Source organism: Arachis ipaensis, chromosome B9, assembly GCF_059453495.1.
Source record: "Arachis ipaensis isolate K30076 ecotype BB chromosome B9, ASM5945349v1, whole genome shotgun sequence".
In the NCBI taxonomy this organism is placed as follows: Eukaryota; Viridiplantae; Streptophyta; class Magnoliopsida; order Fabales; family Fabaceae; genus Arachis; species Arachis ipaensis.
In genome coordinates, this window is record NC_142444.1 from 151389866 (window position 1) to 151404447 (window position 14582).

At 39.6% G+C, this 14582-nt stretch overlaps 1 protein-coding gene across 1 annotated transcript; it reads right to left on the bottom strand.

The window, feature by feature from the left end:
• Window positions 1-10841: 10841 nt before the first annotated feature.
• Window positions 10842-13948, bottom strand: LOC148546810 (uncharacterized). Its single transcript, XM_088497830.1, has 3 exons — window positions 13360-13948; window positions 11744-12736; window positions 10842-11665 (listed from the first exon to the last, which is right to left on the bottom strand). The coding sequence occupies exons 1-3, from the start codon at window positions 13946-13948 to the stop codon at window positions 10842-10844; spliced, it is 2406 nt and encodes an 801-aa protein (XP_088353956.1).
• Window positions 13949-14582: the final 634 nt, after the last annotated feature.

The following is a 14582-nucleotide window of genomic DNA, read 5'->3' on the forward strand; positions in this document are numbered from 1 at the left end:
AATTAAGCCATGTTAGATTTTTTTTATGAGAATATTTAAATATTTTTAATTCTAGTAATTATTATTAGCAAGTTAATTATTACCGTTGTTAGAATATGAATGATGGCATATACTGATTGTTAATATTTTTTATTACAGAGGAAAAATTTTTTGACAAAAGAGTAATTAACATTCGATATTATTGTAGATGTTGTAATATTGTTGAGAATTATGATTAGAAATATATGTATTTGTAATGAGTTTCATTTGCAGTTATGAATAATTTTGAGGATTAATTAAATAAATTTAGAAGTTACAAGAATTAGTTATATAAGGATTCAGTAAAATGATTGATGATGGTAAGTTAGTAATTGTTAATAATTTGACTAATAATTTGTTATGTTTTTTTGTAGAAATCAAGAATGTTAACATGTAACCATCCAGTTCCTCCGGATCGGTACAACGAAAGGGTGGAGGATCATTTGCGAATTACCGGGTTCTATCATGTGTCTCAGATTGGGATAGTGCAGTGTCAGAAAGCATTGGTAAATGCTCTAATTGAACGTTGGCACCCAGACACACATACGTTTTACCTTCCCATTGGTGAATGTGCTATGACACTTGAACATGTAGCTCTGATTCTTGGTCTTCCCACAGATGGTCTTCCAGTCACAGGGATGACAATGAGCAGTTTGAAGCGTTGGAGGCGGAGTGTTTGATTCAATTTGGAGTTGCACCGCGTAAGTCGGATTGTAGAGGTAGTTGCATAAAAATTACCTGGCTGCGGGATCTAAAAGAAAATTTAGAGTTGACTGATGATATCAGTATACAGAGGTATGTGAGGTGCCATATTATGTTGCTGATCGGGACGATCTTGTTTGGGGATAAGTCTGGGGTAGGTGTGCATTGGAAATTTCTACCCTTGCTACGTGATTTTGTTAGTATTGGTCAGTATAGTTGGGGAGCGGCATGCCTAGCACATCTCTACAGGGCATTATGCCGGGCATCTCGTTTTAACTGCAAGGAAATAGATGGTCCACTAATACTTCTACTCTGTTGGGCTTGGATCAGGCTGCCATATCTATCGCCGCTACCTAGGGAACCCCGAAGTTTTTCGCTAGCAAACAGGTAATAATTTGTTACAATATACCCGTATCTTGATATTTAAGATTCAGTTAATGCTAGTTGAGGTAATTGAATATATCATATTAGGTGGCGGAACTGGGAGCGTGGTGACCGACGATATAGATATCTGAAGTTAGCTCACTTTAGGAAGGCATTTGACGAACTTCAGGAAGGGCAGGTGTGTTTTAATTAAAGAAGTATTAGTTTTCGGTTTAGGGTCTGAGACATAATTATACAGCAATGTTATTGTAATTGGCATTGTGGATTGTGATCATGAGGTTCCTTTATTTTTTCCAGTTTGTTTGGGTTGCTTATGCTGTGGATCGCGTGGATCCGAACATCATTCCTCCTGAAATCTACATGCAGTCGGTTGTATGAGTTTAGGTTGCATTTAGTTAGATTTCATTGAATAAATGTTGATACCCCTTTGCCTTCTCTTGGTTTAAGCATGAGGACATGCTTGGTTTAAGTGTGGGGAGGTTGATAAACCCCATTTGTAGGATTTATCTTGTGCTTGATTTAGGGGATTTTATACCCTTTTACCCACATTTATCCATTGAAATGGCATGGTTTTATGACTTCTCCTTTAATTGTGCTTAAGAGTGAAAACATGCTTTTTAGGACTTAAAATAGCTAAATCTAATTTTCCCTTTGATTCCACTAGATGCCTTGATATGTTTGTTAGTGATTTCAGATTGAAAAGGCTAGGAATGGATCAAAGGAGTGAAGAGGAAAGCATGCAAAGTGGAGAAATCATGAAAAGTCAAAGAAGTTGAACTCACCCATGGACGCGCGCGCGCACCTGGCGCTTGCGCGCACCTACGAATCACCCCATGGACGCGTACGCGTGCTGTGCGCGTACGCGTCGGTGCTGGTTTATGATTTTTTTAATGAAAACGTGACCAACGAATTCTCAAGGGTTGTGGGGCCCAATCCCAACCAACTTTGGCGCCAAAGATGCTATTTAAAGCCAAGGATTGAAGAGCAAGGGGGATTGCAATCATACACACTCATTAGTTTAGTAGTGAGAGTTAGTTTCTAGAGAGAGAAGCTCTCACTTCTCTCTAGAATTAGGATTAGGATTAGGTTTATTTTCTTAGATCTAGGTTTTAATCTTGCTTTCTTCTACTTCTATCTTTCAATTCCTTGTTGTTACATTCATCATTCTTCCATTCTTTTGTTGCAATTCCCTTTATGTTGTTCTTATGTTTTGTTGTAGATCTACTATTGTTCATTCCATTTTCTTTCAATTCAATAAGAGGTAATTCATGTAGATCTTGTTTCCTTTAATTGTTGTTGTTAATTCTTTACATTTGATTGTAGTTAGAATTAATTCTTGTTGTTGATTTACTATGTTTTTCTTTTGTGCCTTCCAAGTGTTTGATAAAATGCTTGGTTGGATTTTAGAGTAGAGTTTTATGTTCTTGGCTTGGAAAGGTAACTTAGGAACTCTTGAGTTACTAATGTCCAAGTAATTGATGATTGGGATCCATTGACTCTAGTTCTCACTAATTGAATTAGTGGAGAGTTAGGACTTATGGACTAGGATTGATATAGCCCATTTGACTTTCCTTTACTACTAGTTAGAGGATGATTTAATGAGATTAATCCTTGCCAATTCTCATATTGTGGTTAGTGATTAGGATAGAGATCCTTGACCACCAACCCTTGCCAAGACCTTTTTAGCCATTAGTTTACTTTCTTGCCATTTATCTTTCATGCCTCTTATCAAAACCCCAAAAATAATTCATAACCAATAACAAGACACTTTATTGTAATTTCTAGGGAGAACGACCCGAGGTCCAATACCTCGGTTTATAAATTTTAGGGGTTTGTACTAGTGACAAACAACTTTTTGTATGAAAGGATTATTGCTTGGTTTAGAAACTATACTTTACAACGAGAAACTATACTTTACACGAATTGCTATGTGTTCTTTCTTCTGCTTCCATGTTTGCATGGTGCATTTATCATGAAAAACAAAAATACAACACCATAAGATGAGAAGATATAAAAGCAAGGAAGCATACATTATTGGAATGAGGTAAATCACTAGAATTGAGTGAGTGAATTAGTGTGACATGAATGACAAATAAGTGTGTGAATTCTAAATTGTGCGGTTTAGAACACACATTAGTATAAAGAGCTATGTCACAAAAGAAGCATGCACGTCACTTATCCTAGTGTTCTTGAGATGCTTTAAGTAAGCTCGTAAGGTAAGACAAGCATTAGAGAAGCATGAAAACATTCAAGCCAAACATATGGATGGATATAATCATGAAATACAATGCATTAAGGTAAATACACAACATCATCCATTAAGAGATTGCCTAATCGAGGGAAAAGGATCCAAATCACATGATGGCTAGCTACAACATGCAATTCAAAAGGGTTATAAGCTCGAAGACAATTCTCATCACTTGGTATTTTTCAAAAGGTAAGCATGAAGAATTCAAAACCAAGTAACAAAATATAACCCCAATCATAGAATCCAACAAAGATTATAAACATAATCGACTAACATCCCTTCTTAAAACTCAGCAGCAATTAATGGTAGACAAGAATAACAATCCAACACTTACAATGAAAAAGATAGAAAATAAAATGAAAACTAAACTAAAACTAACTAATCGACTAACTAACTAACTAACTAACTAGGTAACTAACTAATTAACTAACTAAAATAAATGGTTATCAATGGTGTTTGGGAGTGTTGGATAAGGGGTAGAAGAAGGGAAGAAGAAAGGAGAAGGAAAGAAATGGAAAGAGGAGAAGAAAAGAAATGTGTGAAGGAGGGACATCCACGCGTACGCGCGCATGGCGCGCGCGCGGATGGTGGTGCAATGGATGCGACACGTACGCGTACATGGCGCATGCGCGCGGATGGCTTATTTCGAGAGTGACGCGTCATGTGCGCGTACGCGCGAGTTGGTTTGTGCCTCGGGCACAGTGCGCGCTCAACACTTGCACAACTCTCAGGTCAATGTATGGAGGAATGAAAATTTGGTACCCACGCGTACGCGTACATGGCGCGTGCGCGTGGATAGGTGAAAATGCTTGATGCACCAATCCAAGCATTCCAAACCTCCAAACAGCTACCAAAACACCATAAAACCTTATTTAACATACTAAACTACCAAATATACTCAACAAATCAACCAAAAACATGAATTTAAACTAATTACCAATATGTACAAAAAGAGAAAATGAAAAGAAGTTACCATGGTGCGATGTCTCCCACCTAGCACTTTTGTTTATTGTCCTTAAGTTGGACTTATAGGGAGCTCCTCTCAAGGTGGCTTGTGCTTGAAGCTATCTTTGAACATCCACCAATGCTTGAATCTCCAATAAGCTCCATTCTTCAAAGTTAATATCTTCAAGCTTTGATGGAGTTCTTTACAAACCATGGGCTCCCAAATTTGATCCTCTTTTTGTGATCCGGGATCCCACACCTTATTTTCACACCCGTCTTGAAGTTGATCATCATTATTAGTCCAACCGGGTGGTGAGTAGGGTGAATTCTCAATAAAATATCCAACAATCCTCCTAGACCCATCTAGGTGAGAACTACTCCAACCTTTATGTCTCATGTTTGATGCATCAACCATAATGAGCCTTGATTTGCAACGCCAACCACGAAACATCTTTCTTTTACGCTTCATCCCACAAAGCATTCTAAGTTGGCCATCCGTTTCAAGCAAACCATATTCGAGTGGGATAATAAAGCTAATAGAAATGAGTTTCACCCACTCAAATGAAGGTGTAGATGGCAACCTAGGCAAAGGTGATTCCAAGGGTCTTGACAAAGCGTATTCAATTCCCCTCCTCCTTTTTCTAAGGACTTCCACCTCTTTAAAAGATTTCTCAAATGTAATCCTTTGTTCAACAATACTACCTAAGCCTTTTCCCTTACTCAAATCATAAATGGGAGGATGAGAGAGATTTACCTCCACAACGCTTTCAAATCCAACGGGAGAAGGTTCTTCATATTCAAAGGATTCTTCACCACTATGACTTGATACTTGATCGTCATCACCAAGGGAACTCAACTCTCGCTCTATCTCATCCAAGTCTTCATATGGAATATGCCTTGGAAGGTGTGCACTTTCCTCCCTAGCATCAATTTCAATCATCTTGGAGGGGTTTTCTTCAACTCTATGTTCCCATGAAGGCTCCGCATCTCCTAAGTCTTCAACCAATTCTTCCTCTTCTTCAACAATTATAGCTTCCTCCAATTGTTCCAATACAAAGCAACTTCCCTCATTCTCCACCAATCTCTCCTTCATGTTATGCTCTTCATTTGTTTCTCCACATGTAGCCATGGGAGTCCCTTGAGTGTTCAAGCATTGGGATGCTAACCGGTCTACCACCTCATCCAAGGCGGTCATGAATTGTTGCACATCCCTTGTCATCTCCTCTTGTCCTTGAAGAAGAACACCAAGGATGTTATCCATTGGAGGTTGGGGTGGACGGAAGGATTCATCATTTTGGGGGAAGGGTTCATAGTAGGAAGATGGTTCTTCTTGGTAGAGTTGTGGTGGTTCTATGTTTTCCACTCTTTCCACTTGTTGCACAACACACTCCATGGTTGCTTGAAATTGATCCAATGCTTCCTTGAGACGATCCCTTGACTCTTGTTCCTCTTGGATAATATGATTAGGATCATGTGGCTCTTGGATCAATGGATATGAGTATTCTTCCATGGGAGGTTGTGGTGGAAAGTAGTATTCATCTTGTGGTTGAAAATTTTCATATATTGGAGGTGGTTCATCTTGGTAATAATGTGGAGGAGGTGGCTCTTGAAAATGTTGATGTTGGAATTGTGGTGACTCTATATGTGGTTCATATAGCTCATATGGTTGTTGGTAGGATGGATATGGATTAGGGTCATATGAAGGTGTTTGTTGAAAATAGGCTTGTGAGTGTGGTTGAGGGTCATGTTGAGGATATGACTCATAGGCATATGGTGGTGGTTCTTGAAAATCACAAGGAGATTCACCATAGCCATTTGATTGATATGCATCAAAGAATGGCTCTTCCTCATAGTGCATTGGTGGGGGTTGTTGCCATGAGGATTGATCATAAGCATATGGCTCTTCTCACCTTTGATTGTCCCATCCTTGATACACATCTCCATTATAGTCCTCATCACCTACAACATAATTGTAACTACACTCATAGCCAAAATGAGAATTCATAATGGAAAGAGAAAACAAAAATCAAAAGATAATGGAAAATAAGAGAAATAAAATTCTACAACTAGCAACTAAAGCAAAAAGCAAGATATTCACACTATTCACATATGTACAATAACCGATAACATAACACCATTGCAATTCCCCGGCAACAGCGCCATTTTGATGATTGGATTTTTGACGGTTTAGAAATGCACTAATGAAATCTCGTTGTAAAGTATAGTTTCTAAACCAAGCAATAATCCTTTCATACAAAAAGTTGTTTGTCACTAGTACAAACCCCTAAAATTTATAAATCGAAGTATTGGACCTCGGGTCATTCTCCCTAGGAATTACAATAAAGTGTCTTGTTATTGGTTATGAATTATTTTTGGGGTTTTGATAAGAGGCATGAAAGATAAATGGCAAGAAAGTAAACTAATGGCTAAAAAGGTCTTGGCAAGGGTTGGTGGTCAAGGATCTCTATCCTAATCACTAACCACAATTAGGGGTGGCAATATGTACCCTACCCGCGGGTACCCAACCCAACCCCACCCGGTCGGGTAGGGTTGCCAACCCGATCCGCAGCGGGTAGGGTAGGGTGCGGGTAGGGTTTTCATGCGGGTCGGGTAGGGTGCGGGTTGAGCCTCAACCCTACCCGACCAACCCGCACCCTATATATGTATATGTTATATACTTATATAAAAATATATTTTAAGTGGATATTGAACTAAAGACTTCTCACTAAATACAAAAGATCTTTAGTCATTAAAAGAAAATCATTAATTGATAATTTAATAAACTTTTTTTTACATAAAAGTCAGTTCTATTTTAAATTATCATCAAGTTATATAATAACATTGCATTTTTTTTGTAACCCGCGGGTAGGGTCGGGTACCCGCGGGTTAAGAGCGGGTAGGGTTAGGGTTGAGATATTCTCAACCCGCGGGTAGGGTAGGGTTGAGTTTATATAAAAATCTCAACCCGCGGGTAGGGTTAGGGTTGACTCCAAACCCTACCCTACCCTACCCATTGCCACCCCTAACCACAATATGAGAATTGGCAAGGATTAATCTCATTAAATCATCCTCTAACTAGTAGTAAAGGAAAGTCAAATGGGCTATATCAATCCTAGTTCATAAGTCCTAACTCTCCACTAATTCAATTAGTGAGAACTAGAGTCAATGGATCCCAATCATCAATTACTTGGACATTAGTAACTCAAGAGTTCCTAAGTTACCTTTCCAAGCCAAGAACATAAAACTCTACTCTAAAATCCAACCAAACATTTCATCAAACACTTGGAAGGCACAAAAGAAAAATATAGTAAATCAACAACAAGAATTAATTCTAACTACAATCAAATGTAAAGAATTAACAACAACAATTAAAGGAAACAAGATCTACATGAATTACCTCTTATTGAATTGAAAGAAAATGGAATGAACAATAGTAGATCTACAACAAAACATAAGAACAACATAAAGGGAATTGCAACAAAAGAATGGAAGAATGATGAATGTAACAACAAGGAATTGAAAGGTAGAAGTAGAAGAAAGCAAGATTAAAACCTAGATCTAAGAAAATGAACCTAATCCTAATCCTAATTCTAGAGAGAAGTGAGAGCTTCTCTCTCTAGAAACTAACTCTCACTACTAAACTAATGAGTGTGTATGATTGCAATCCCCCTTGCTCTTCAATCCTTGGCTTTAAATAGCATCTTTGGCGCCAAAGTTGGTTGGGATTGGGCCCCACAACCCTTGAGAATTCGTTGGTCACGTTTTCATTAAAAAAATCATAAACCAGCACCGACGCGTACGCGCACAGCACGCGTACGCGTCCATGGGGTGATTCGTAGGTGCGCGCAAGTGCCAGGTGCGCGCGCGCGTCCATGGGCGAGTTCAACTTCTTTGACTTTTCATGATTTCTCCACTTTGCATGCTTTCCTCTTCACTCCTTTGATCCATTCCTAGCCTTTTCAATCCGAAATCACTAACAAACATATCAAGGCATCTAGTGGAATCAAAGGGGGAATTAGATTTAGCTATTTTAAGTCCTAAAAAGCATGTTTTCACTCTTAAGCACAATTAAAGAAGAAGTCATAAAACCATGCCATTTCAATGGATAAATGTGGGTAAAAGGGTATAAAATCCCCTAAATCAAGCACAAGATAAACCCTACAAATGGGGTTTATCAGCGCTACAGTTTCGTTGGTATCATTTGAATGTATCGAGTGGCATGCTACCGATAGGTTTAGGCGACAGTTTGGTTTTGTTCAGGGACTACTTAGTCAGGAGCGGAATCTAGACAAGGCGCATGGAGAAACCCTGACTGGTCCCAAGAATCTTAATTGAGCCACGGCACCGAGTCATTCAATTTGGGTGATGCATTGGTCAAACAGGTATAACTATGTTCTATCTGAGCTTCCCATGCCTTCACATCATCTACTAGATAGTTACATGCATTGGTACCGATCAAAATATGAGGACCACTTGAACTTGTCAAATCTTGTGGGTCAAGATAATGATGAAGATGATTAGGATATGGATGAGAGTGATCAGGATTTGGATGAGGATAATCAGGATACCGATGAGGGTAGTCAGGATATGGATGATGACAATGAAGGACATGAGCCACATTCACCGCATATATTACCTCCAAACCCGATTCCAGAAGAACAACCTCAGTCCTCAAGCCAGTATGTACCTCAGACACAGTTCCCCCCATCAGTTCCAATAAGTCAACAATATTGGGGAACCTCACAGTTTGAAACAGGAGAAGGAGGTTCTTTTAGCCAGTTGCTTGGGTTGATATCTGCAGATCCTGGACTATCACAATATGGACATCAGTCTGAGTTCATGGCAGGTAGGTATTCATTGGATGCGAGGTACCCGGGCCATACCTCAACGGTTGCTTCTGGGGGGTTTGTGTCGGTTGACTCTAGTAGGAGTGACGGTGGACGCGGAGCTTTTTTTAGTCAGAACCCTAACCGTGTTTCCATGGGACTCATTGAGGAAAATGCCAACACACTTGAGAAAGAGATCGATGCGTATCTAGTAGATGACCCGGATGACGAGGAGGATCATGAGGATGATGAAATAGAGGAGTTCGATGAGGATGAGGAATCTCGTAATGATGGTATTATGTTTTGTATTTTACCTTACATGTTCGATTACTTATTTATTTTTTGTTCATAATTGGCATCTTTGTTTGATTTTTAGTAAATGATATGTGGTATATGTCTTGCTTTGATTACCTGATGTACTACATTTAATTATTTTTTATAAATTGTATACAGGTCAGGCACGCACTCCGGATGAAACCTCCAAAGGTTACAATCTGAGGATTGATCCACCACATCGCAGCTAGTCGCTACATTCCATCTGTCTTCAAAAAGGCGGCCAAGAAATGCAAGAATTTTGTCAAGGATGTGAAGTGGGCCATGAGAAAGTAGTTGTGGTGTAAATTATTTATTTAAGTATTAATCACCTGGACTGTGTTTAGACTAATTTGTATCTGTTGGACATTATGAATTACTGAGATGGACTATGGTAAGATTTATATTGTATGTTTAGAGTATTTATGCATTAATGACCCTATTCAGGTATTATTGATCTTGACTACGTATTAAGGTTTCATAAAATCTGAGTATATTGCTATAGATATCATGTCAATATACCTCAGTTGGACAATTGAGATCATATTATAACAAGCTACAGGTATCGTATATGTACTAATGTAAAAATTGGATCGGACCGGCCGGTTCAATTAGAAAACCTGTGAACCGAACCGGTCGGTTCAATCAGGATACCTGTGAACCGGACCTATCGGTTCAATTAGGAAACCTGTGAACCGGACCGGCCAGTGCAATCAAGAAACCTGTGAAACAGACTGGCCGGTTCAATCAGAAAAATTGATTGAACCGGAACGGCCGGTTCAATCAGAATACCTATGAACCGGACCGGCTGCTTCAATCAGAAAACCTGTGAACCGAACATGCCAGTTCAATCAGGAAAATTGTGAACCGAACCAGCCGGTTCAATTAGAAAACCTGAGAAGCCGGACCGGCCGATTCAATTAGAAAACCTGTGAACCGGACCGGCCAGTTCAATTAGAAACATGTGAACCGGACCGACCGGTTCAATCAGGAAAACTGTGAACAGGACCGGCCAGTGCAATCAGGAAACCTGTGAAGCGGACTGGCCAGTTCAATCAGAAAAATTAATTGAACCGGATCAGCCGGTTCAATCAGAATACCTGTTAACCGGACTGGTCGGTTCAATCAGAAAAACTGTGAAGCGGACCGGCCGGTTCAACAAGTACGCAAATTATAATATATTTTTGTGATACGTATCCGTTTTATTTTTTAATACATACATCTGGTATACATTAAAATAATAGATATAAACTACCAAATAAATTATGAAAACTCAAAAATAAAAACTGTTTTAAAATAAAAACAAATTAAAAACGTTATACAATGTTACACATATCAGGTCAAGTTACCTCAAATGGACAACCCATGCCATACTAGTGCCGTTATACACCTACCATAATGTGAACCTACTGAGCATCTCCGTCGGCATTTGTACCAGTTGACTGACGGCATCTACTACGACTGTGTCCCTCAGCTCCACATAGCGTACATCGCCTAGGACGACGTAACATTCGCGTGTCCATCTCATTCAAGAAGCGCGTCATCCTGGGGCGCCCTTTCGAGACTCGTCTCAGATACGGATTCGGTACGAAGCGAGGACCGTTGTACGCAGGCCATGTCGTCGGGTTACCTAGTGGCCTAAATCTTGCTCGGTACACCTGCCGAACTTGGTCAATCTTATACACATCATGCAAATACAGTTTCCAATCCAGTCGCTGGTTGGCGCAACATGCGAACACATGTCTGCAGGGGATCCGGTCCACCTGGAACTCACCACAGTCACATCGAAGGCCACGTAGATCGGCTGCAAACTCCAGTCCGCTTGGCATCTCACGCACCTCGAAGACCTCATTCTGCCGGTCAAAGCAACTGACCTGAATGTTTCCTAATGAAAGTTGGTTTGCATGCAACTTCGAGGTCACGACTTCGGAGAACACATGGCCAGCATTAATCCGCGTTTCTGCCTCCGCTCTTTTTCTGGTGAACAGCTCGTTTAGCCTGTAGAATATTGCCTTGACAAGAGCAGTAATGGGAAGATTGCGTGCACCCTTCAACACTGAATTGATGCATTCCACTAGATTCGTTGTCATGTGACCCCATCGGTATCCACCATCAAATGCCAATGCGTACTGTTCGCGAGGAATTCGGTTTAACCAGTTTGTATACGCTTCACCCCGTTCCCGTAATCGCTGGTAACGCACTTCGTACTCCCGCACCTTCCTCGAATATCCTAGAGGATAGCAACAAGTGAAACAAATATTGAAGGTTATTTCTGTTAATAAGTTACTTAAATTTAGTAAATGGTTACCAATGTTGACGACCAATTTTTGGAGGTACGGTGCCTTGAATTTTCGCAGAAAATTCGACTCTATATGCCTGATGCAGAAAATATGAAAAGCTCTAGGAGGTGACCAAGCTCCGTTACTGCATTTCACAGCTGCATTGATGGATTCGTGTCGGTCGGATATTAGACCCACACCATCCCGAGTGACAACATGCTGACGAAGGTTACTAAGGAAGAAGTGCCATGCATCAGAAGTCTCTCCCTCCACAATAGCAAACGCAATTGGGACGATATTGTTGTTGCCATCCTGTGAAACTGCCACTAGTAGACAACTCTTATACTTTCCATACAAGTGAGTCCCATCCACCTGGACAATTGGCTTACAATGTCTGAATGCCCTAATATAGGGGTAATAACTCCAAAATACTCGATGCAGTACTTGAATATCACCCACCAACTCATCGCCTTGATATGCAGGCATAGTCTCAAAATGGACAACAGCTGATGGCTCCTTATGACACATGGCTTTGAACCATATAGGCAACGCTTCAAACGATACCTCCCAACTTCCAAATATTTTTTCTACTGCCCTTTGTTTAGCCAACCATGCTTTCCGGTAACTGACGGTGTAGTTGAACTTCGATTGCACTTCTGCTATAACCGACTTTACCTTTAAGGAGGGGTCAGCCTCAACCAATGGCTTTATCGCTTCCGCAATTGTGATAGAATCCAGCTTCGAATGATCCTGTGAAATGGTGGCTCTGGTACAGGTGTGACTACCATTATACCTCCTTATAACCCAACAGTACTTCCTGCTGATCATGCTAACCCTGATAAGCCAATCACACCCGGACCCGTACTGCGTACACTTTGCATAAAATGTCAATGGCTTAGACTCATACACCCGGTAGTCAACGCTTCGTCGTATGGTATAATCCTTTATCGCCTTAATAACAGCTTCCCTGGAACTGAACTCCATACCGACGGCAAATTCACCATCTGCTACAATAGGAATCTCTGCAATTGACAACCACCATAGGAAAAATCAAATAAAGACAGAGATATTTCAAACCAATAATATGGGTACATCTACAGTCACTGCCTCTAGTATGATATAAATCCAAATCTGACAACATGTTACTATGTCACTCTAATTAAAAAAAGAACAATAGCAGAAGATATTAAAAACGGGCCGGACGGAGAAGCCGGTTCAACCGCCAAGCCAAAAGAACCGGAACCTAACCGATCCGGTTCAGTGGGTTTTAACCAATGAAGGGATCGATCAACTGTGAATGATAATTAGAAACTCACGTAATAGTTACTAATCATGTTCGAGAGAATATACTTATTACCAAATAAGTACTTATACTATACATATATAAGTGAAAAAAATATTTATTGTTATAAAACACATACATTTCAACTTTGTTATTTAACATTCCTGCTATTTTTTATTTTGTTATTTACATAGAACCAGTGGTTGAACCAGTGACTCAGTCACCTGAGCTGCTCGACCGCCGGTTCGATGCTGAGAACTATGACATCAACGCATGATTAAATAATGGCAAATAAATACTAATTTATTGATAACTATATCAATAAATGACTAAAAAAAAATTCAAATACGACGTCTCTCGTACCTGTAGTCATATATTCCGGAAACTTCGGAACATGCATGGCTTCCAAGTCCAAAACTCGCATGAATGATGGCTTCTCAAATGGCACTTCGTTTGTGAGTGCATTTGCCACCTCTGTCACATCTGGAGCCGTATTTTTCTCACCTTGATCTTCATCTCCATCTGGACCAACAAACTCGTAGTTACTTTCGAACTCTTCTTCACTGTCACTATTATAATCTTCCCGTACAATATTCCGGTCAGCTTCAGATTGTTCAAACTCAACATACAACTCGATGAACGAGATCTGAGCCCGATTTTCAATATACATTGAAAACATCTCTTGCATGCTCGCTTCGTCCGTCACATATTTGGTTTGAAACTGGATAAATCCACCAAACACCTGTAAGGGATATCTGTAGAGAATACAAGATATCTTTCTTGCCCTCTCAGAATCAATCTTTTCACAGATCACACCTTTGAGCTCTTCAAATGAGATGATAAAAGGAATAACAACATCTAGCGAATTTTCATAAATAAATTTTACTCCTTCAGATGTTTGTAATAAAATCTGACCAAAATAATACACTTTTAGTAACACTCTATCACTCATTTCTGTGAATCCCCCAAAAAAAACATAAAAATAGCTACTAGATCTTCAACTGTAAAACAGCAAATAATAAAGCAACGAGAAAGAAGAAACAAAAGGGGCAGCCGCTCAAGTTCGGGACGAAGACTTGCATCAGTTATGAGTTCACTTCTCACTTTTATATGGACCACTTAATAGAACTCGCACCCTTCGACTAGGTTAACATGATTAAAATAATCTTAAGAAATGCAATCGGACCATGCGATTTGAGCTAGCAGTTCACCAAAACAATTTTGATATGCACTCAAAACGGAGGGTCCGAGTTCTTCTTAAAATTATAGCATGGAACTCGGACCATGCGGCTTCTACAACACTTAGGGTCCGATTTGGTTCACCCAAAATTTTAATTCCCATTATCAGACAAATCGGACCGTGAGATTTCGTATGCAAATTGCAGAAACAAAGAAAATTCACGGTCCGAGTTCTTCTCTGTGACACTGCCAAAAAACTGCCCCATATATACGTCTAGTACACCATGCTTCCATATTCAAAAAAAACACACATATAATTTCCATTTCGATAAAATTGAGCCATTTATTTGTACTTTCTTTCGTTTTATATATATATATATATATATATATGCCGTCATCAAGATATA

What these genes read in the sequence shown, in the direction of transcription:
- LOC148546810 (XM_088497830.1), bottom strand. Translation starts at nt 13,948, where the DNA reads ATGAGTGATAGAGTGTTACTAAAAGTGTATTATTTTGGTCAGATTTTA. An exon ending in TCCGGAATATATGACTACAG is followed by an intron (nt 12,737 to 13,359) that starts GTACGAGAGACG and finishes TGTCAATTGCAG; the next exon opens with AGATTCCTATTGTAGCAGAT. An exon ending in AAAATTGGTCGTCAACATTG is followed by an intron (nt 11,666 to 11,743) that starts GTAACCATTTAC and finishes GCTATCCTCTAG; the next exon opens with GATATTCGAGGAAGGTGCGG.